General features: G+C 44.2%; 1 protein-coding gene across 3 annotated transcripts in view; it reads right to left on the bottom strand.

The window, feature by feature from the left end:
- Positions 1 to 1,215: 1,215 nt before the first annotated feature.
- Positions 1,216 to 22,567, bottom strand: part of TNFRSF19 (TNF receptor superfamily member 19) — a 91,135-nt gene continuing 69,783 nt past the window's right edge. For all 3 annotated transcript variants that reach the window (XM_019971502.2, XM_070800282.1, XM_070800281.1), the window contains exons 6-10: positions 11,926 to 12,090; positions 11,357 to 11,482; positions 8,100 to 8,202; positions 6,606 to 7,011; positions 1,216 to 4,587 (exon numbers count right to left, since the gene is read on the bottom strand). In XM_019971502.2, coding sequence (XP_019827061.2) covers positions 4,555 to 4,587; positions 6,606 to 7,011; positions 8,100 to 8,202; positions 11,357 to 11,482; positions 11,926 to 12,090 — 833 coding nt within the window. In that variant the 3' untranslated portion in view covers positions 1,216 to 4,554. The remainder of the gene's footprint in view (positions 4,588 to 6,605; positions 7,012 to 8,099; positions 8,203 to 11,356; positions 11,483 to 11,925; positions 12,091 to 22,567) is intronic.

The following is a 22,567-nucleotide window of genomic DNA, read 5'->3' on the forward strand; positions in this document are numbered from 1 at the left end:
GTTTCAAGATAACCGAATGGTACATTTAAGCTATATTTTCATACCTTATCAGGTGCCAAATATATTTTTTAAAAAAATGACAGCTGCTCAAGTTGAAATGGAACAAAGAGACAAGTTCAGAATGACAAGTAGGCAACTGCCAACCGACCTCCATCATGGTGGTCATCACGCACGTGTACCGTTTAAGTGACGGCAGAGTCCTTCAGGCCCCCTGCGGGATCCTGCTTGGATCTGAGCTGCCTTCCTTAGAGAGCTGGAGGCACCTCCAGCCCCCACCCGCCGTCTGTATGGACACTGGGAAAGAGGAAAGAAGCTGATGAGTGTCCTTCCCTTATGGGGTCCACAGGGACACTGAACAGTAAGCTGAGAGAACATGGTGACACTTTAAATAACCTATTTTTGGAAAGTGAAATTTGCTCAGTCATGTCCGACTCTTTGCGACCCTATGGACTATACAGTCCATGGAACTCTCCAGGCCAAAATACTGGAGTGGGGAGCCTTTCCCTTCTCCAAGGGATCTTCCCAACCCAGGGATCAAACCCGGGTCTCCCGCATTGCAGGCGGATTCTTTACCAGCTGAGCTATCAGGGAAGCTGTCTTTTTGGAAAAGAATAGATACATGTATAACTGAATCACCCTGCTGCATGCCTGAACTAACACAACATTGCAAATCAACTCTAAGATAAAAATTAAATTCAAAAAATGCATAATCCATGTTTTGTTCAGGAAGTCTAAAGTCCTCTCAAAATCTAGGAACAGCTTTCAAAGCTTTATTGAGGGGAGGAAGAGGGGGCTGAGAAAGGAGAAGGGAAGGAGCCAAGAGGAAAGAGGCTCTCAGGTGACCACTGCTGCCCCAGGGGAGCCCCTCGTCCCCCCAGCCCCACTGACCTCCAAAGAGGATGAATGGAGAATTTCTTCTTCAGACCTTCCCACTTGGTGTCACAAACCGAAGGACCAAAAAAAGAGACCATGATAAAATCTTCATACCAAAGCCTCTCAGATAACTTAGAACATTTTTTAGTAGCTTGACCTGCCTCATGCCTGAGAGATGTAACCAGGTCACCCGGGAGGATTCTAAATCCTCAGAGGTCAGAGGTCTGGAGAGGGGTCGTGGGGAGGACACGATCCTAGTGAGACCCTCCACGGGGAGTAGGAGGGGAAACACAGCTGCATTCACACCATCCATCATTTTCTCACCCGATGTGTCGACAAGAATACAAGGTAACAATTTTATTCACAAATAAAAAAAGGTCTTACAAAACTAGTTGTGTAAGAAAACCAACATTTACAAATTCATAAATTCCAGTATGCAAAATAAATCAAGATGAGGTCTAAATGGATGCAAGCTGACTGCCTTAAAGCAATGATGGGATTTTTCCTTTTTTATTTTTTTTTTTTTATTAGCACAGACAACAGTGCTTGACCTAGGTAACAGCAACATGAACACTTTATCTAAAGTAGAAAAATCTATATTGGAAAAATATATTCCATATACACAAAATCAGAAAACCCATGCCTTTCTGTGATTGCTGTCCAATCATCTCATCCTTGTTGGTGAGTTTCTGTGGTGCAGAAAGTAGCAAGGATTCGCACGCCCAGTCCTGTTATCACCTGATGCTGATTTCCTGGCATGCTGGCAGCTGATTTTATCTGAGTGCTGCCAATATTCCAATGATATGAGATGCCAGCTGGACTGTCTTTTCCAGTGTTTACATAGAGCGCAGGATATAACATCATTGTCTGTTCCCATAGTACGTGGTAGGACAATGTCTTCATCTTGATTAAAATAACCCAGGATTTTTCAAATGTTGCATCAAATAAAATCCATTTGTAACCCTAATTTTCTCCTGGGGGCTTCCCTGGTGGCTCAGCAGTGAAGAATCTGCCTGCCAATGCAGAAGATGCAGGTTCGATCCTTGGGCTGGGAAGATCCCCTGGAGCAGGAAGTAGCAACCCACTCCAGTATTCTTGCCTGGAGAATCCCCATGGATAGAGGAGCCTAGTGGACTATAGTCCATGGGGTCACAAAGAGTCGGACACGACTTAGCAACTAAACAACAACAACAATATCTCTGTTGATCAAAAGTGATGTTTCAGGATTTGGAGCCAGAGCCTCTTTTCCATCAATCTTAGCTTTCTCCTCCAAGTGTCTGCCTTTGACATTAATGAGGGCTCTACACATGGAAGATATACTCTGGTTATAAAAAGGAATACAGCCCTGGCTTACCCTGTTGTAACAAAAGTGATTGGATTGCAGACTATAGCACATGTGCTATGCTATGCTATGCTAAGTTACTTCAGTTGTGTCCGACTCTGTGCAACCCCATAGACAGCAGCCCACCAGGCTCCCCCGTCCCTGGGATTCTCCAGGCAAGAACACTGGAGTGGGCTGCCATTTCCTTCTCCAATGCATGAAAGTGAAAAGGGAAAGTGAAGTCACTCAGTCGTGTCCGACTCTTAGCGACCCCATGGATTGCAGCCTAACAGGCTCCTCCGTCTATGGGATTTTCCAAGCAAGAGTACTGGAGTGGGGTGCCATTGCCTTCTCCGACAGCACATGTGACTTAAGCTTAAATCTGCATTTTCCTGGCCCTCTTGTGCTCAGATCCTAAGTACTTTGCATGAGTTTCCTAAAGGCACATCTCAGAAGAGCTGGTGCACGCCAGAGCTTAAGAATCATTGGCTTAGACTAAAAAAAAATGGAAGAGAAAAAACAAAGTCAGTTAACTCTGGCTGGGCACCAGGTAGATGGGAAAGGCTATGCATTACAGTGAGGCACTGTAATTTCCTATTTCAGTCCAAGGAACAGAGGTCACACACACAACACACCAAGCCCAGGTGAGCTTGTGTCTTTGCAGGGAGCCTGAGCTGTGGATGAAGGAAGATGAGGGGGTGCACCTTGTGAGAGCTCATGAATGCAAGAGAGAAAAGCACGGGGCAATGAGAGAGAAGTAACAATGTCCTGAGAAAGGCAGAGTTCTAATGCTCACTTCAGACTTTCTTGGCTGTATCACGTGGCTTGTGGGATGTTAGTTCCCTGACCAGGGATTGAACCCAGACCCTTGGCGGTGAAAGTGCTGAGTCCTAACCACTGGACCTCCGGCAATTGCCTCCAATGCTTATGTGGAAGGTCAGGAGAAGACACTGATTTCGGAGGGCCAACTCGGAAACAAAATATGTGATTATTCTCTAACGCATGGATGTTTGAAGGTTTATGTCTTTTTTAAGTGCAAATGGAACAAAGCTAATAGTCATCACTTAAAAGGCAACAGCCAGGACTGATTATGAACATGGTAGGAAAAGAAAGAAATCCTGCTCAAATCAATCCTTTCCAGCGTGCAGAGATGAAGAGCTAAGGAGCCGTCCCCTGGTTCATGACTGAGCTGGGTTTGTTTCTGTCTTAGCTGTAGAGCAAATTCTAGTACGTCAATATCAAGGTGGCAGGGGTGGATCGCCTCCGTAGAAGCACCAGACTCTTCAATCCAGCGTCGCTGGGCTGTGGTGGAAACTGCTGTGCTGACCAAGCTTAGGAGATCGGAGGGAGCCCTGTAACGTGCTCATCAGACGACACGACGGCGGTTGCAATCCGTCCACCTCGCTGTGCTTGTTCTCCTGGTCCTAATACGCAGAGTCGTCTCCTAAGACTACTCACCTGGCATCGTGTTTCAGTGGCATGGACACACCATGTGCTGGCATTTCTAAAGCCTTTATTATAAAACACGATGCAAACAAAAGATGATTATAAATACCGCTTTTCTATAGAAGAGAAAATCTGGATCTTTTGAGCTCAGTCCCAGGGACAGAAGTAACAAACGCTTCCATATCAGTGGATTTTCCGAGGAAATCTGCTAATCTAGGATGAGGATTAAGGAGCTTTTAACTCGGGGGAGGGGTTGGGTAGGCTTTCCCAACCACATTAGCTAACTCAGGCCCCTCCGGTCACTAACTCAGCTGGGGTTGATGAGACAGTGGCTGATGGAGAAGTGTCCATTCTATAAGATTTGATCTCTTCTGATTCCCCGGCCACCATCTGATGAGCCAAGACTCAGGCAGGCCGTGGGAGATCAATTCTAACCTCCCACGCTGATTATTCAGATGATGAAAAGGTGACCTCCAGTACACAGAAACACTCACCTGTGAACCCATCCTGTGTAAAAACTAGGTAACCAATCTGACATTGACTTTCAGGAGGAGATGTGAAATTATTTCCAGAGAGTGTGAATGAAAAGTTATACTCTGAGCCTTCAGTCTTGTCAAACCACCACATCCACCACGAAAAGAAGCGTGACTGTATTTCTGCTTCTCGTCATACCCCTAAGCTCGGAGGCTGCAAACCCGGCCCACTGGGTCTCTGAAGTTGGCCTCCCGCTCAGATGCTCCTTGTGCGGAAAAGATGCAAAGCTTGGAGGCGCCATTCCTCGAGGTTTCGGCTCATGGCGGGCCTGGCTCAGAAGCTTTAAATGACATCAGTTCTGTTCAGATTCACTTTTTTTCCCCAGAAGCCATGAGAAGTCCAGATGGCAGCGAGTCCACATGCAGGCTCTGCTGGACACTTCACTGAAGAAAGAAGCAAGTCCTTTCGTCCCCCTGAAATGGCGACACAAGGAGAGCTCTGAACACAGCACCTTATGAACTGGAGCCCTATGCTGTGACTGTGAAGGCGGACGGTGCTTTGCTTTTCCTAACGGTGCACGTGGATTTAATGACCTACGGACGGGAAGATCCTGTTACGGCATCCTAATATCAGGCACCCATGTACTCTGGGAATAAAAATAAAGACTTCCTACCAACCCACTCACTCCATCTGGGCAAACAGCCCTTAAAAGATGGAAATGAACCCCAACAAACTATATCAATGGACAATTCTTCTGCTGATTTTCAACCTGTCAAACATTTCAAGCCTGGTTCTGTGTCGCCCTTCTTTAAAGCAACTATGGGCAAAGATTTTAGGATTCTTTAGTCTATTCTTTCAAAGAACAAAGATGGTTAATGATTAGTGCCATTCTTGGTCTTTGAATTTAAAACTTCTGTGATGCTACTGGAGAAAGCTTAGAAAGAGTTTGAGAAGGAGACTTCTCTCATAAATGACCTCCCTGGAACACTCATACATGTCACAGGGCAAACATCATTGGCAGGAAGCAGCCTTTAGGTGTGACCCTTGTCACAAAAGGGCAGTGACCTCACTTTGGGAGGGGCTGAGGTCTGGCCACTGCATATTATCATACATGCGTGAAACCCTCATTTCTGCAGTCACTTTTCATCAACTTACTACTAATTTGGCATTGTTGACATATCAGATACATCTACAGTAAAATTTTTTTTCATAAGTTTAAGCAGATTATCTCGAAATAGAAATTTCTGAGGTTCTCTCAATAATAAGATAGTTTTGTCAAATATGTCGGTCAACTGATACGATAATACCAACCATGTTAATGCTACTATGGAAGGCAAATTATACTTAATTGGTCAATAGAGAGAGGGAAAAAAAAATAGATTTTAATAGATTGAGAAACTAGAACCCAGGTCATCTCATCTCTTTCCTACCATTCCTCCCACATTTCATGCTGACATTTAAAATGTTTGTTCAAAAACACCACCCACAAAAGCTTTTCCTGTAATCAAACAAGCTATTTCATTCCCCAAACGTCTTTGCAAGTGAGGTCTCAATATCTTAGTCCTCTTCCCTTCTAGAGAGGTGTGTTGAGGGAAAATTTGACTAAATTTGAGTCACATAGACTAAGGAAGCTGCTCACTCCTACTTGCTTTATCCTGAACCATAACTACATGGAGAAGGAGACAGCAACCCACTCCAGTATTCTTGCCTGGAGAATCCCATGGATAGAGGAGCCTGGCAGACTACAGTCCCCAGGGTTGCGAGAGTCAGACATGACTGAGCGGCTAAACCACCACCACCATAACCATCACTGTCAGACTCTGGGTGGCTTAAACCACCCACAAGAAGACTGTTGTGTAAAAATACATTTTGGGGAACAAATGCATCACAAGTTAGAAATCCAATAATTTTTTTTTAATTTCTTGCGTGCTTAGTTGTGTCCAGCTCTTTGTGACTCTGTGGGCTGTGGCTGTCCAGGCTTCTCTGTCCATGGGATTTTCCAGGCAAGAATACTGGAATGGGTTGCCATTTCCTTTCCCAGGGGACCTTCCTAACTCAGGGATCAAACCCACGTCTCCTGCACTGGGACGTGCCAGGGTGTACTTGGCAATAAATCAAATCAGCACACTGCACACCTTTAACTTATACAATGTTATATGTCAATTCTATCTCCATAAAGCTGGGGAAAAAAGAATAAATAGAGGTTAAAATATAAATGAGTGTCTGGGTAGGAATTTAAAGTTTCACTGAAAATAAAATAGAAATAAATTATTTTCAAAGGGGTAGGGTTGTTAGTACAAAAAAAAAAAAAGCAACTCCTGAAATTTAATGTAAACATACTCTCCTATAACACACAAGAGGGTATGAAGGATGTAAAGACCTTCTCCCCAGGGTCCCCCACATTTTCTGGGGTCAGAGCTTGGTTCTCTCTGGGCATCCCTGAGTCAGTACTGCACCCATCCCGAGATCCACCACTGGGGGCGCGCCTCACCTGGGCGGGTGGCTGTGTGGTCAGGTGTGGGGCATCTCCTCGCCCCTGATCCAGCTGGTTTCCAGCAGTGAGTACGACCCGAGCCCTCACAAGCTCCGGCAGCGTGTCGGTGAGTTTTGACAAATCAGTAGTGTCTGTAAAGGTCTCCGGATGAGCTAGAACTGGCCCCACCCCACCGACCAGACCCCGACTGCTGTCTGAGTCCAGGGAAGCCAAGCTTGTGCTCTCTGGGTCGAGAGAGTGAGCGTCTTCTCCAGGGAGCTCAGGGCAGGAGTCGCAGGAGGAGACATCGTCACCACCACCGGGATTCTGCATCAGAGGCCAGGCGTCTGAGAACTCGCCACAGAGGGACCTTGACAGGGACCCAAAGAAAGTGGGAATCGCCTCCCCCGCTGGACCTGTGTTTCTGGACACATGTTCGAAAGTGTATAAGTACTCTATCAGGAGAAAAACCTCCTATAAAGCAACACTCCAGCTATGCTTTCAAGTTTCCTAGGTGAAAGAAACTCATTGGAAAAGACCCTGATTTGGGGGAAAACTGGGGGCAAGAGGAAAAGGGGACAACAGAGGATGAGATGGTTGGATGGCATCACCAACTCAAGGGACATGAGTTTGAGTAAATTCTGGGAGACGGGAAGGACAGGGAAGCCTGGTGTGCTGCAGTCCGCGGGGTTGCAAAGAATCGGACACGACTGAGTGACTGAACAACAACGTGAAATAAACATTTTATTAAGTCAGAATTCTTGTGCCTCCTTTTTTATAAACTTGCTTCAGTACAATAAGTTAAATTACCCCATTTACTATAAAATTGAATTTCTATACCTACTTCTTCTAATCAACATGTGTTGATCACTCAGTCATGTCCAATTCTTTGTGACCCTGAGGGGTGCAGCCTACCAGGATCTGCTGTCTATGGAATTCTCCAGGCAAGAATCCTGGAGAGGGTTGCCATTTCCTTATATTTATACTTAATCCAACGTCTAAAATATGGAGTGTCCTAGGTTCTTCACTGAGTTTGACTACTATTCTGAAATTCTCTGGGTATGTGGCATACTAAAAATTACTCAGAGATGACGTAAGTGCTACAAATCATGAATATAAGACAAAAATAAAATTAGCAGGATATACAGTATAAAGAATGTTGTATTGGCTCTAAGTAACCCTGAGAGACTTACCTAATTCTTTCCAAAGTTCCCACCCTCTTAAATGTCTAGAATGTCATTAATACTACTAAGAAAGTGATGTCCCCATAGTTTTACATGAAATGAAAATAAGAAGGATGTATATTTGCGCAAGGGAATATGAAATTATATTGATTAAAAACACGACTTTGGGACTTCCCTGGTGGTCTAGTGGCTGGAGCTCCGAGTTCCCAATGCCGGGGGCCCGGGTTTGATCCCTGACTAGGGAACCAGATCCCATGTGCTGCAACTAGGACCCAGTGCTGCCAAGCAATTAAATGAAAAAATATTTTGCAAAGACCCACCCACTTACCTGTCCTGAAGTGTGGCCTTGCAGTGCCCCTGACAACCAGGAGTGTCCCGGCCGATGCCGCAGGCCCCACCACAGCACCGGGATGGGACAAGGTGGACGGGCCCTAGGAAAGTCGGAGGGCTTGTTACATTGCTTCAACACTGCACTTGAACATTTAGCTGTTCCCCTTTGGGTGATTTCTGAGGGGGATGGGCCATGAGGTTTAATTTTTTTCTCTTTTCTCTTAAAAAATGATGAACCACTTCTATGAAGGACCTGGAGATGGGCAGCTGGAGGGTGGTCCCAGGGGCTGGAGGTAGGAAGATGGGAGTTTCCTCTGTGGGGTCAGGACAGCGTTCTGGGGATGGTGGTGGTGAATGTACTTAATGTCCCTGAACTGCTCACTGGGAAATGGTTAAAACGGTAAACTTAATGTGATGTCAATTTCACTGCAATGAAAATAATACTGAAAAGGCACGAAGAGAGGGGAAATGAAATGAGTCTTTCATACATGGCTGATGAGGGCAGGAAGGACAGTGTTTCTGTGAGCTGGCAGGGTGATGCTGGGCAGAACACGAATGTCCACAGCCTTTAACTCAACACACATTCACACTTTGGTTTTCACTTTGGTAGCCTAAGAAATAACTATGTGCATACAGCTTTACTAACTACTCTGTTCACTGAAGCAGTATGTATATTATTTTTGGTTATGAAGACAATACACATTCATTGAAGACAAACTTTAAAAATAGAGAGATTAGATCAGAAATCGAAAAATAAATCTTTCCCACTTCTATACACTGCAAAACACTGTCCACATTTCTGAATAGCCTTCTAGACTCCTCTCTCTATGCATACAGACATACGTAAATCTGATTTTATAAACCATAAACACAGTAAAGCATACTGACAAATGCAAAGACACACACATATTAAATATACAGAGAAAGGTTTGAGGAAATTATATATTAATACACAAACACACACACATCCAAAGTTTCCATGATGAATTATTTCTTTTCTTTTATCAAAAGAAAAAAGATGATGAAACCATTTCCCTTTTAAAAATGAAAGTTAACCACTGAGATGCAGCAGCAAGCCATGTTGAGAGGGATGGCCGCCCGGCCTGCAGCCGATTCTATCCGGAAGCAGCCCTTGTCTCGAGCGGCCGTGATCGTGGGGATGTGCCTGGATCCACCGCCAGTCATTTCAGCAAGTCACCCTCGCTGTGGGACATTTCAAATTTATTCAAAGAAAGGCACCGCTATTCCCTGTAGAAATGGCTGGTTCTAGTGCTCCAGCTGGAAAATACAAGATGAGCCTGGAACTTCTTTTCTGAGCCAGAAAATAAGAGAGAAGCTAAAAGGATAATAAAGCTATGTCCAAATGACACCTGAGCAGGGTGAAGGGACTCCCTCTGGCCAAACCTGGGAAAATCTGAGCCTTAAAATAAATAATGATCAAAAAGGACCATCACCCTTTTATCAGGGACACTGCGTCCATTGTAATTAAAGGAAAGAATAAATGGGGAAGAAGGGAAGTTCTTGCTTACCTAGGAAGTCAAGTAATAAATGCAGATAGTAACGGTCAGCGAAGAAAGAATTGTGCTAAAAATGCCTTATTTCCATATCAAATATTAGATTGAAAAGCTGAACCCTTCGATGTCTTGAAAGATTGGACAGTTCTGAGAGGACCAGCCATCGAATTGGGAAACACTGAACCTCATGGATGGTTACAGGAGACGACACACTGCTAGGTGCTGTGTCCCCAGGTGTGGGGGACACACAGGTGAGGATGGAGCGGGCAGAGGGCAGGCTTCTGGAAGGGCTGCGGCCACCTTGATTATGCCCTGCAGAGGAGGTGAGGTCGTGGGGATGGGGTAAGAAGTTAAGCGTAAGTTAGTGTTCCTTTGCCGACTTTTGCCCATGTTAGAAACCTTAGTCCACCTGAATTACAGGCAGACCTGGCTGTATCATGCCTGACAATTACTGCTTTTTCCTGAAGTGCAGGTCTGTGGCAGCCCTGTGTCTCACAATCTAGGGGCACTATTTTTCCTACAGTGTCTGCTCACTCTGTGTCTCTGTGTCCCATTTTGGTAATTCTCACAGTATTTCAATCTTTTTCATTGTTATTATAGTTGTTATGATGGTCTGTGCTCAGGGGACCTTGATGTGACTACTGTAGTATGACTCACTGAAGGCTCAGATGATGGTTAGCATTTTTCAGCAATAAATTATTTTTAAATTAAGGTTTATATGTTATTTTTCAGGACATGATGCTATTGCATACTTAATATACTACAGTATAGCATAAAGATAATGTTATATGCACCAGGGAACCCAGAATGTCCCGTGATTCACTTTATTGCAATATTCTCTTTACTACAATGGTCTGGAATCGAACCTGTGTCTCCGGGGTCTGCCTGGACTTCCCTGAACTTCCATCTCTGTCAATTATCCCAGAGGCAATACTGGTTTGTGGAAAACCCTGTCACAGGTCTCCCTCCTCCTTCTTCTGTAAGAAATCGGGGGCTTCCCTGGTGGCTCAGTGGTAAAGAATCACCTGTTAACGCAGGAGAGATAGGTTTGATCCCTGGTCTGGGAAGATCCCACATGCCACGGAGCAACTAAGCCCGTGTGCCCCAACTACTAAGCTTGTGCTCTAGAGCCTGGGGGCCCCAACTTCTGAAGCCCATGAGCCCTAGAGTCATTGCTTCATAACAAGAGGAAGCCACTGCAATGAGAAGCCCCCACAGAACAAAGAGAGAGTAACCTTTGCTTGCCACAACCAGGGAAAAGCCTACGCGGCAACCAAGACCCAGCACAGCCAAAAATAAATAAATAAACTAGTTAAAAGAAAAAGAAATCCAGAAAGACACTAAGACAGCCATGTGCAGCTTCACTTTGAACCCACCAGACAAGAAAGGAGACAAGACAACCCTACTCTACAAAAGGCTCACATGACTTTAAATCAATTGACACCAAAATGAAGGCGAACTTGTTTTAAAAGTTACTGAGAGTTTAAAAATAAAATAAAATTAAAAAAAAAATTAAACAAAATATAAAAAAAATAAAATAAAAGTTACTGAGAAATCCTAGAATTTTAATGAGATGCTTCTTTTCTATTTGATATTAATACTTAAAGATGCACAACACCCCAAACCTCTGGGGACAGGGAGAATGACTGAACTCGATTAGCTTTAACTGGAAAACAGAGCAGGAGCGCTCTTTGCAGCCTCGGGGCCTGCGTTCTTAGTGGACCTCAAGCTCTGAACTTACCGCAGGCCTGGGCCGAGTCCCGCAGGCACTGACAGCAGGCACGCGGGGCAGGGGCGCCGAGCCGGGGTCTGTCGAAACAGGACAGCTCAGAGCCGTTGTACTGCAGGTCCTGTGCCCTCAGGGACCCTGCGGAGGCCGAGAACTCGGTCAGCGAGACAAGTTCCCCAGGGGAAGCCTGGGAACATCACAGCGCGGCCAGAACCACCCAGCTTCTGCAGTGTGGGAGGAAAGGAGAGCTGTGGTTCACATTTAAAAATACTTCTTACAAAAAGGCAGAGAAACGAAACAATCAGTCAAGAAAGCTCAAGATGGGGGCCCTTGTGTTGCCAGAACTTAGAAGGAACTGTGTTTCTGTGGAGGGCGGGGGCGGCCCTGCCTCCTCAGGCCCCCGTGAAGTGATGCCGCCCCTCGGCTGCACCCTCAGCGCCTCCCCTGGGAGCACATGTTCTCTGCCTCCGTGGCCGCTGCCAGATGCTCCTCTCAGATCCTCGTTGGACACTCAGAGGACAGTGATGATGATCAACACCCTTTGGCAGGATGCCAAGACACAGCAAGCGCTCAGGACTTACAGCTTGGCTTCTTCTCCACGAACTGCCGCTTACAGTAGATGACGCAGAGGACGAGCAGGGCCAGCAGCACGGTGGCCAGGGCACTGCAGATGACGGCCGCCAGGGCTGTGTCCCGCGGGCTGGAGGCCGTGGACGGGATCCTCACCAGGTTGACCTTGCTGGTACCTGAAAACCACGGGGATGGAATTCTCACATCTCCACCACCCAGGAGACTTGGACGTGCACATTGCACGCGGGGTCCCCTGCAGGAGCCTTCGTGCAACATCAGGGTGAGGAGGGAAGGTGTGCTAGGCGGCTCACACACTCCCTCCATCCGGGTCATGGCTGGAATATTGCACTTCCACCTGCAGCTCTCCTCTGTTTCCACGGCAGCAACCATGTGCCACCCCGACATACATGTCCTCAGACCCACTGGACCAGACCGTCTGCCAGATGGGGGTCTGTCATCGTGTTCTGTCTCCCCGGCACCCGGCAGTGTAGGGCACACAACAAGCACTTAATATTCTGCAAATTGGAATCAGACTCTCCACAGTTTTAAGTAGGCTGAACTGAGGTGTGCTCTGGAAGGCAACTTTTGGGGCAAACAAGGAACTGGATTATTCACAACCTTGCCGTGGGCCCCCACGTTCTGAGACAGTGAACATTATTATTATTACTTTATTTTAACACTGTTGCTGTTACAGTACTGAACAACACCTACGGTTTGGAGAAAAAAAAAGCTAACACCACCATGACCTCACACTGACAATGCATCTCCATCTGGATGGAGCCCGTTTTGAGGGCCTACTTGCCCGCGCAGCTGCTACCAGCATCTGAGCTGCGAGGCACTAAAGCCCACCTGGAACACCTGGGACTTTCGCCCTGTCCCTGGCCACACAGGAGCACCCCATCTTAACCCCTAAAGTCAGGTTTCCACTGTGGCCAGAGCCAGAGAGAACCATCAGGGTTGAGTTGCTGCTGCTGCTGCTGCTACTAAATTGCTTAAGTCGTGTCCAACTCTGTGTGACCCCATAGACGGTAGCCCACCAGGCTCCCCCGTCCCAGGGATTCTCCAGGCAAGAACACTGGAGTGGGTTACCATTTCCTTCTCCAATGCATGAAAGTGAAAAGTGAAAGTGAAGTTGCTCAGTTGTGTCCGACCCTCAGCGACCCAATGGACTGCAGCCTACCAGGCTCCTCCATCCATGGGATTTGTCAGGCAAGAGTACTGGAGTGGGTTGCCATTGCCTTCTCCGAGGGTTGAGTTACTGAACCATAAAAACACGACAGCTGGAACAAAAACAAGAACAGTCATTTGGGGATGTTGAGTCCTGGTGTATCTGGGCTCCATGACTCTGGGCCACCCTGATACATGGTTCTCATTGTCACTGGGAAAGGCACAAATACCATATGGCTTAGACCTGGATGAATAAGAATTATAATCCAATCATACCTTTTAAAGGTTGGTAAACGTTGGTAAATGTGTTTAATACTCATAAATATATTGCTTCTAGTTATGCAGACATAATGTCATAATCAAACAGCACACATTAGATGTTCACCACACAGCAAGTTAAAAAGATCATACCTCGGACCTGATCGAGATGAAACCTAAATCCGAAACAGCCTCTATAAGCAGGCAAATTCACGAGAGGATGTATGAACACAAACAAACACAGCTGTGTAAACAGTGACAAATAAACACAGGAATAGGAACTTATGTCTAATGCAAGTAAAAGTGTGGGCTACAATGAATGGTAAGTAACTTGGGAAGCTTGAGTATTGCTCATTGCAACCAAACCGTGAGGTTGATTCATGTTTGTGAGAAAATGGTTTACTTCAGAGTGAGCCTGGGCCCTGTAGCTTAAATTTTCCATCAAGGAACCAAGCTCCAGTCAATGCTAGGCTTCGGCCAATCTGTAATCCAAATGAGACAGCTTGAGAACTAGACCCTGGCCTTCAGATTCTCTCTGGTGGACCACCTGTCCAGTTGTTGTTCAGTCACTAAGTCGTGTCCGACTCTGTGACCCCATGGACTGCAGTGCACCAGGCCTCCCAGTTCTTCACTATCTCCTGGAGTTTGCTCAAACTCATGTCCATTGTGAATTAACCAAAGAAGCCAGAAAAGTCGGCCAGGCTCCTCTGTCCGTGGGATTCTCCAGGCAAGAATACTGGAGTGGGTTGCCATGACCTCCTCCAGGGGATCTTCCCAAACCAGGGATCGGACCCTCATCTCTAATGTCTCCTGCATTGCCAGGCAGGTTTCTTACCACTGGTGCCACCTGGGAAGCCCAAAGAGTCAGAAACGACTAAACAATTTGAGCATTCCCTAAAACCACATGGGGGATGGAAAAAATGACGAGATTATTTAGAGATCTGCTAACAACAGGAGACCTTGGATATTTTTGGTAGAAAGTCATCCAAATTACCATCAACGTTATCACAGAGACCACACACCAAATACCTGCAGAGGACTGGCCCTGTGTTGCCCACCTTCAAAATGTCATGACAATCCTCCGCAGCAAGGGTCTTACAGATGAAGATGTCTCTACAAATCTAGAAACGGGTTTTCACTTAAACAACCTGCAGTTGAATCAAGATTTAGGCCTGATCTGTCTGACTCTAAAATATATGCTCTTAAAAAAAATTATGCTATATTCCTCCCAACATTCCAACAGTATTGTTTAGAGGAAAAAAAAAAAAAACAGGAATGTGAAGGACTATTATTCAAATTTTGTACAGACCAGTAAATTCTAGTTAATTAGCTAACATATATAATACGACTTGACCTAATTTAAAACACAAACAGAGCTTCACAAGTCCAACCTCTCTTGCTCCCAAGATTAAAGAGGCTATTGCATTTTATCGCAGTGAAAAAGAACATATGACTCTTTAAATTCATTTTTTAAACATTCTTGTTAAGGTCTATATAGTATAATTAGATGAGTATTAAACAGAGTAGGGAAGGATATGAACTGTCATATATGAACTAATTACGCTTTCTGTCTGGGCTTCCATGTTTAAGATTTCACTGACACCTTGTGTTTTCATCAGAGAGTTCACAGAAGAAAATAAAACCTCAGGTTGCATGCTATGTGACACGGAAGCTCCACCATAATCGGACATGCAAACATTTTCACTTTTGATGGCCGTGTTTTGTCATGAGTAATTCAAATGACAATTAGTTCTGGAAGATAAACAGACATTCTCTAATAATTTTCAGTAACATATTTATCTTTGACTTTCATATTTTTTTCAAGTAAACAACAAATCAATTCATTATTTTCTGTGCTCTTTCATCACCACCACCACCATCACCACCAAGAAAACTCATGTTGAGTGTGTAACAAGACCAAAACGTGATGGATTGATTTCTAGCTATGTTCTTTAATTTAAAAATATATTTAAAAAGGGCATTTTGCAATCTTAACTGAGGCAAGGATACAGGCCTGGAGTGTAAGCTTTATCTTGTTCATCCAAACTGGTTAAACAAAAATATCTACCGTAACACTCAACCTATGAATTCCAGATGTACCACAGAACAGTCTGCCAATACACAAAATAGTTGGACTTTTTAAAGTCCATTTTATACCAAGCTCTCTGACACTGGATGTAATGTCATGTAAAAGAGTGAGTCTTAATCATTTTACTTCTCATTTTAAACTTTGGTCTTTGAACAATGTGGTTTGTTTTTCAATACTGATAATAAACATTATTTGAAAATGAGCGCTTTCTTTTGCACAGGAAAAAAAAAGATTTTAAACTGGATTGATTTTTCCATTGTGGTGAAATATACATAACATAAAATTTACCCTTAGTGACACTGAGTACATTCACAATGTTATATAACCATCACCACTAGAGGGGAAACCCCCAACCCATGAAGTAGTCATGCCCCATCTCCTGTTTCCCCACCACCACATCCTGGCGAGCACTAATTTGCTTTGTGTCTGAATTTGCCTACTCTGGATACTTCCTATAAAAGGAACCATAAAATATTACATGACCTTCTGTGTCTGTCTTCTTTCACTTAGCAGAGTGTTTTCAAGGTCATCTATGTCAGCATGCAACAGAACTTCATTCCTTTTTATGACTGAATAACATTCCATTGGATGGATGGACCATGTTTTGTTTATTTGTTCATCAGATGGTGGACATGTGAGCTGTCTCCACCTTTTGGCTATTGTGAATAATGTTGCTGTGAACATTCACGTTCAGTCTTTCTCCATACACTTTTAAACGTTTCACAAAGATACACACAATGGCTCCACATGCTATCAAAAGGTATACGTTAGTGCTCTTTCACTAAGGCATTATGTTCATCAGTCACTCACATACGTAATGTTATTACGCTAGAGCATTATGTTAATAAGTCAGGGGAAAAAAAAAAAAAGATTCCTGAGCAAACCAAGAGAAGAGTGGAGAGAGACAGTGCCAGAGAAGCTAGTCAGGATCGGTACTTGTAGGAATTTAAACCATAGTGAGGAGCTTGAATTCTATTCTAAGAATAACAGGAAGTACTCAACAACTGCAGAATATATATTCTTCTTTAAAAAGACTAAAATCATACAAAGTATCTTTTCCAGCCACAAATGAATTAAACTAGAAATCAATAACAGAAGGAAAACTGGGAAGTTCAAAGATATGCAGAAGATAAATAATCCACTCTTAAATAACCAATGGGACAAAGAAGAAATCACATAGGAAATTAGAAAACACTTTGAGATGATTGAGAATAAAAAACAAAATATCAAAACTTATATTGATAAGGATACAGCAAAAGAGGGATACACCTCTAAAAGAGGTGTTCACAGGGAAATTTATAGCAGTAAATGTCTATACTAAAAAAGATGTAAAATCGACAACCTAATGTTTAACTTTATTGCATTAGAAAAATAAGAGTAAACTAAACCAAAAGCTAGCAGATGGAAGGAAATGATAAAGATTAGCACAGAGACAAATAAATAGAGAGAAGCAATAAAACCGAAAGTTGGTTCTTTGAAAAGATCAACAAAATTGACGAAACTTAGATTGACAGAGGAGAAAAGGGAGAAGACTCAAGTAAGTAAAATCAGAGATGAAGGAGCAGACATTGCCATGGACTTGACAGAAATAAAAAGGTTATAAGAGGACACCATGAACAAAGGTACCACAAATTGGGTAACTAGGTAAAAAGGCATTCTTGGAAATACACAAGCCAATGAAACTGACACAGAAGAGACAGAAAACCAAAATAGACCACAACAAAGAGACGGACTCAGTCATTAAAAAGCTCCTGACAAAGGGAAGCCCAGAACCAGATGCCCTCCTGTGAGTTCTGCCAAGTATTTAAAGAAAAACGAATACCAATCCTTCTCAAACTCTTGCAAAAAATGAAGAGGAAAGAATACATCCTAACTCATTCTACGAGGCTAATATTATCCTGATACCAAAGCCAGAAAAAGGCACTCTAAGGGGACAAAACTACAGAGCAAGATTTCTGACAAGTACAGATGCAAAAACCCTCAACAAAAACGTACCTTATAAAAATCAGTGCATATTCAAGGATTATACATTACAGCCAAGTGGGATTCATTCCAGGAAGGCAATGATGATGATCCATACCAAAATCAATGTAACCCATGATAAAAAAAAAAAGAAAGGGACAAAAAACCACACGAATCGCCTCAATTACGCTTAAAAAAGGGCTTCCCTGGTGGCTCAGAAGATAAAGAATCTCCCTGTGCAGAAGACTTGGGTTCAATCCCTGGGTTGAGAAGATCCCCTGGAGAAGGAAATGGCAACCCACTCCAGAATTCTTGCCTGGAGAATCCCATGGACAGAGGAGCCTGGTGGGCTACAATCTGTGGCGTCACAAAGAGTCGGACACAACTGAGCAGCTAAACAACAGTGTGCCCACAGGGGGACAACAATGTTTAAAAAGCACTTGACAACACCCAACGTGCTTTTATGATACAAGCACTCAATACACCAGTAGGCATCCTTGCCAGTGCCTGCCCTGAGCCAGCGGTTCTCCGCACACCCAGCGAGACGTGCCACGTGCCTTTGGGGCAGGTGTGGGCAGAGTGGTGGTGGGCAGGCTTGGACTGGGCTGCTGCTGCAGGTGTTGCTCCCACCCAGGCAGATTTGTTCCAATCCGACAACTCTGAGAACTCTCAGGTCCTCCTCCCAGGACACCACGGCTGCCCCCAGTTCCACCACCACCACCCCGAGGCCAGTGGCAGCGGTCTGCAGTCAACAGCCGGTCTCCTGGGGATCTTCTCCTCCCTTCCACATCTCTGCTGTTAGGAGACTCGGGCCAGGAATCATCGCCACTCCCCACCCTGTAAACCCAACCCAAATGGCATCTAGATGCCCACTGTGGTGAGGATGAAGCAGGTCTTTACTGAATCTGCTTGTTTCGCACCTTACATTACTGACACAGAAATGTTGGGGATCCCAAGTTTGACTGGCTTGAAGAGCATGATGAATACCAATATTAAATGTGCTAGAGTGGCATGTATAAGATGAAGACAGGCAACTTTCAAAATTACTTAAGATATTATTCCCTTTTGTTGTTATTCTTCATTCGCTAAGTCACGTCTAACTCTGCAACCCAATGGACTGCAGCCTGCCAGGCTTCCTTGTCCTCTACTATCTCCTGGAGTTGACTCAAGTTCATGTCCCTTGAGTCAGTGATGCTATCTAACCATCTCATCCTCTGCCACCCCTTTCTCCTTTTGCCTTCAGTCTTTCCCAGCATCAAGGTCTTTTCTGATAAGCTGCCTCTTCGCATTGGTGGTCAAAGTGTTAGCACTTCAGCTTCAGCATCAGTCCTTCCAAAGAATATTCAGGGTTGATTCCCTTTAGGATTGACTGGTTTGATCTCCCTGCAGTCCAAGGGACTCTTCAGAGTCTTCTCTTAAATGTGCCTTGATCAATATGGACATTCTAAACTCTATCTTAAAAATGAGAAAACAGGGTAAAATCTTCATGACCTTGGATTTGGCAATGGTTCCTTAAATATGGGCTTCCCTGGTGGCTCAGACAGGAAAGAATCTGCCTGCAGTGTGGGAGAACGGGGTTCCATTCCTGGGTTGGGACTTCCCCTGGAGAAGGGAATGGCAACCACTCCAGTATTCTTGCCTGGAGGATCCCCATGAACAGACGAGCCTGGCGGGTTACAGTCTGTGGGGCCACAAAGAGTCCAACATGACTGAGCAACTAACACTTTCACACAACTGAAGATCGGAAAAACAAACCATCTGATTAAAATGAAACTAAGATGTGATTTTGAGATACAATATCACTAAGTAAAATAAGAGAAGCAAAGCTCAACGGGAGTTTACAACAAAACAGTAATCAAGATACAAGAAGATTTTATTCATCAGAAGCAAGATTATTTAAATTAAGAAAGCATCATTTTTCAAATGAATGGTAGAAGCATTATATGAGGATGTGTATCTTTCTCTTTTTAAAAAAGGAATCATTCTGACCTTACTTTTGAAGTTTCACCCAAACTATTCAACTTGATGTCTCTGTTTACCAGAATCTGAGCCTGGTAAGCACTGGCCAGACCACCTTCTTACAACTGTATCTGGGGCAGCCAGTTGTGTGCAAGTAAAACCACAAGTTCATCGTGTCAGGCTGCTTTTCAAACATGCTCTGAGTACTGAGTTTCCAAGCTAATGCCCTAAACTGTTTTTTTTTTTTTTTAATTTATTTTCCTTTTTGAACTTAAGAGCATATCAAAAACAGTACAGCTAGGCAAACATTTTTCCTTTGTTGAGCAATGCTGTAACATCTGTTTATAAACACAGAACTTCTGAGCTTGATTCCTTCTTTCAAGTTCCCTCTCGGGCACTGCCCCAGTTACTAGTCCTTTCATGATTTAAACTCAAGTGAATCAAGGCAGAACCCCGAGGCGGCCTCCACTCTGCCTTCTTTTAATACTAATACAGATGATTCATAAATACAGTTCTATTATAAGCAGAGCCGGCTTCTGAGAAGTAAACTTTTGTGTCTCTGCTTCCCAATTGCTCAAGTTGGGTGAATCACCGAGGATAAATAAAGCAATACGTAAAAGCCGCAAGGCTGCGGAACCAAAGAAACCCAGGGTACCCCACGATGTCAGGATGGGTCCCTGATTATGAGACTATGGGATGGTGGTTCCCCAGGTTACTGAGAGCAGGAGAGCGGAAGACCCCCACGGAGGACCTCTGAGCCCTCACGCCATCTGCCATTCTGCCTCCATCAATTTCTGTTTCCCTCTGGGCTGCCTGCCCACCGCTGCCCCATTGCTATTCTTAGCCTTTACCATGCATGTTGGGAGGAAACCATGAAAAAATGCAAACTGTTCTTCTTGAAGCTGAAGAGGGGGAGGGCGGTGGACATAATTCTGTTCACTCTTAAATTGAAAGCATACACATCCTTCACATTTTTGTCTATTCTCACAATCTTATACAGAGTCTTTCTTTTGTAAGTGCAAGTGCTCATGTTGCTTAGTCATATCCTATTCTTTCTGACCCCATGGACTGTAGCCCGATAGGCTCCTCTGTCCATGGGATTTCTCAGGCAAGAATACTGGAGTGGATTGCCATTTTCTTCTCCAGGGGATCTTCCCAACCCAGGGACTGAACCCATGTCTCCTGTATTGGCAGGCAGGTTCTCTACCACTGTGCCACCTGGGAAGCAATTTAGATTATTAATAAATATTACCCTGTATTATGAGACATTAAAAAAGATATGATTATAGCCAATACTCCAAAATGGTTCCAATTATTCCATTATTATCTTTTGAATTAAAGACGGAAAGTCCAAATCTTGCAGTGAAAACACGTGATATGAATCAAAGCCCTTTTTTGCCTTCTGGAAAGCTTTTATGAAAACATTTTTTCCTGAATTCCTTACCTTAGAAGAGGTATGTGTTTAGAAAAGCAGAAACTTCTTTAAACCACATGCCCATTAGTTGTTATCTCTAACTTTATCTCTGCTCTTAGAAAATCTTAACTAAAGTCAGTGATCAGTCAGTTCAATCACTCAGTCATGTCCGACTCTTTGCAACCCATGGACTGCAGCATGCCAGGCTTCCCTGTCCATCACCAACTCCCACAGCTTACTCAAACTCACATCCATCAAGTTGGTGATGCCATCCAACCATCTCATCCTCTGTCATCCCCTTCTCCTCCTGCCTTCAATCTTTCCCAGCATCAGGGTCTTTTCCAGTGAGTCAGTTCTTCCCATCAGGTGGCCAAAGTATTGGAGTTTCAGCTTCAGCATCAGTCCTTTCAATGAATATTCAGGACTGATTTCCTTGAGATTGACTGGTTGGATCTTCTTGTAGTCCAAGAGATGCTCAAGAGTCTTCTCCAACACCACAGTTCAAAAGCATCAATTCTTTGGTGCTCAGTTTTGTTTATAGTCCAACTCTCATATCCATCCATACATGACTACCATATGTATAAAAACCACAGCTTTGACTAGATGGACCTTTGTCGGCAAAGTAATGTCTCTGCTTTTTAATATGCTGTCTAGGTTGGTCATAACTTTTCTTCCAAGGAGCAAGCATCTTTTAATTTCATGGCTGCAGTCACCATCTGCTTTGATTTGGGAGCCCCCAAAAATAAAGTCTGTCACTGTTTCCACTGTTTCCCCATCTATTTGCCATGAAGCGATTGAACCGAACGCCAAAATAAGATAATTGACTGTTAAGAGTCTGGAAGTGACAGAATGTTATTACCAGTCAAAGGGTTAAAGAAAAGAATGCAATATCAGTATTTTGATTACACAGAAAAACAATTGCTTATGATTAGGTCTCCTGAGACTTCCCTGGTGACTCAGACGGTAAAGAATCTGTCTGCAATGGGGGAGACCTGGGTTCAATCCCTGGCTAGGGAAGATTCCCCTGGAGAAGGGAATGGAAACCCACTCCAGTATTCTTGACTGGAGAATTTCATGGACAGAGGAGCCTGGTGGACTACAGTTCATGGGGTCAAAAAAAGTTTCGGACACGACTGAGTGACTATCACACTTGAGCAGGCCTCCTGATGGCGGAGCAGAAGACAGTGGCAGTGGCCCTTCGGATAAGTTAACATACAGAATAACAAACAACTAGCAGAGCCTAGTGGTAATCGGCTCATATGTGCAGAGCTCATGCATGTTGTGTTTACATGAACCTGATTCTACTGAGTGAAAATTAAAATAGCAAACTTGCGGCTTTTTCTCCTGGGCAGCCTGTCAGAGGCTGTTGCTTGAACTGGAAGCACTGTAGGCTGATGAATGTAAGCACTTTGCTGCTGAAGGACCAGAGCTCAAATTTTAAAAGGATAGGCAGAAGCCTCCCTCCACGGGCCCAAGTGCAGCACGTGGACATAGGCTGGGGTCTTTATCTTTTTTTCCTTCCCTCTTTTCCTGGCTCTAAAATATACTGTAAGGTGCTGCACACTCTTGGTTAAGAGCTTTGTTGTCAGCACTCTGGGTTTGAATCCTGGCTTGGCCACTTACTAGCTGTGTCACCAACCAGCAAATGACGACTTCAGTTTCCTTATCAGTAAAGCCAGGAAATAAAAGTATCTACCTGAAGGTCTGTGAGACCTGAAGGAAGTGATGCACACACAGAGGGTCATCTTGGTACCTCCCACAGTGAACTTCCTGAGTTAGCCATCCTTCCTCCTATTATTATTCA

Source organism: Bos indicus, chromosome 12 (assembly GCF_029378745.1).
Source record: "Bos indicus isolate NIAB-ARS_2022 breed Sahiwal x Tharparkar chromosome 12, NIAB-ARS_B.indTharparkar_mat_pri_1.0, whole genome shotgun sequence".
Classification (NCBI taxonomy): domain Eukaryota; kingdom Metazoa; phylum Chordata; class Mammalia; order Artiodactyla; family Bovidae; genus Bos; species Bos indicus.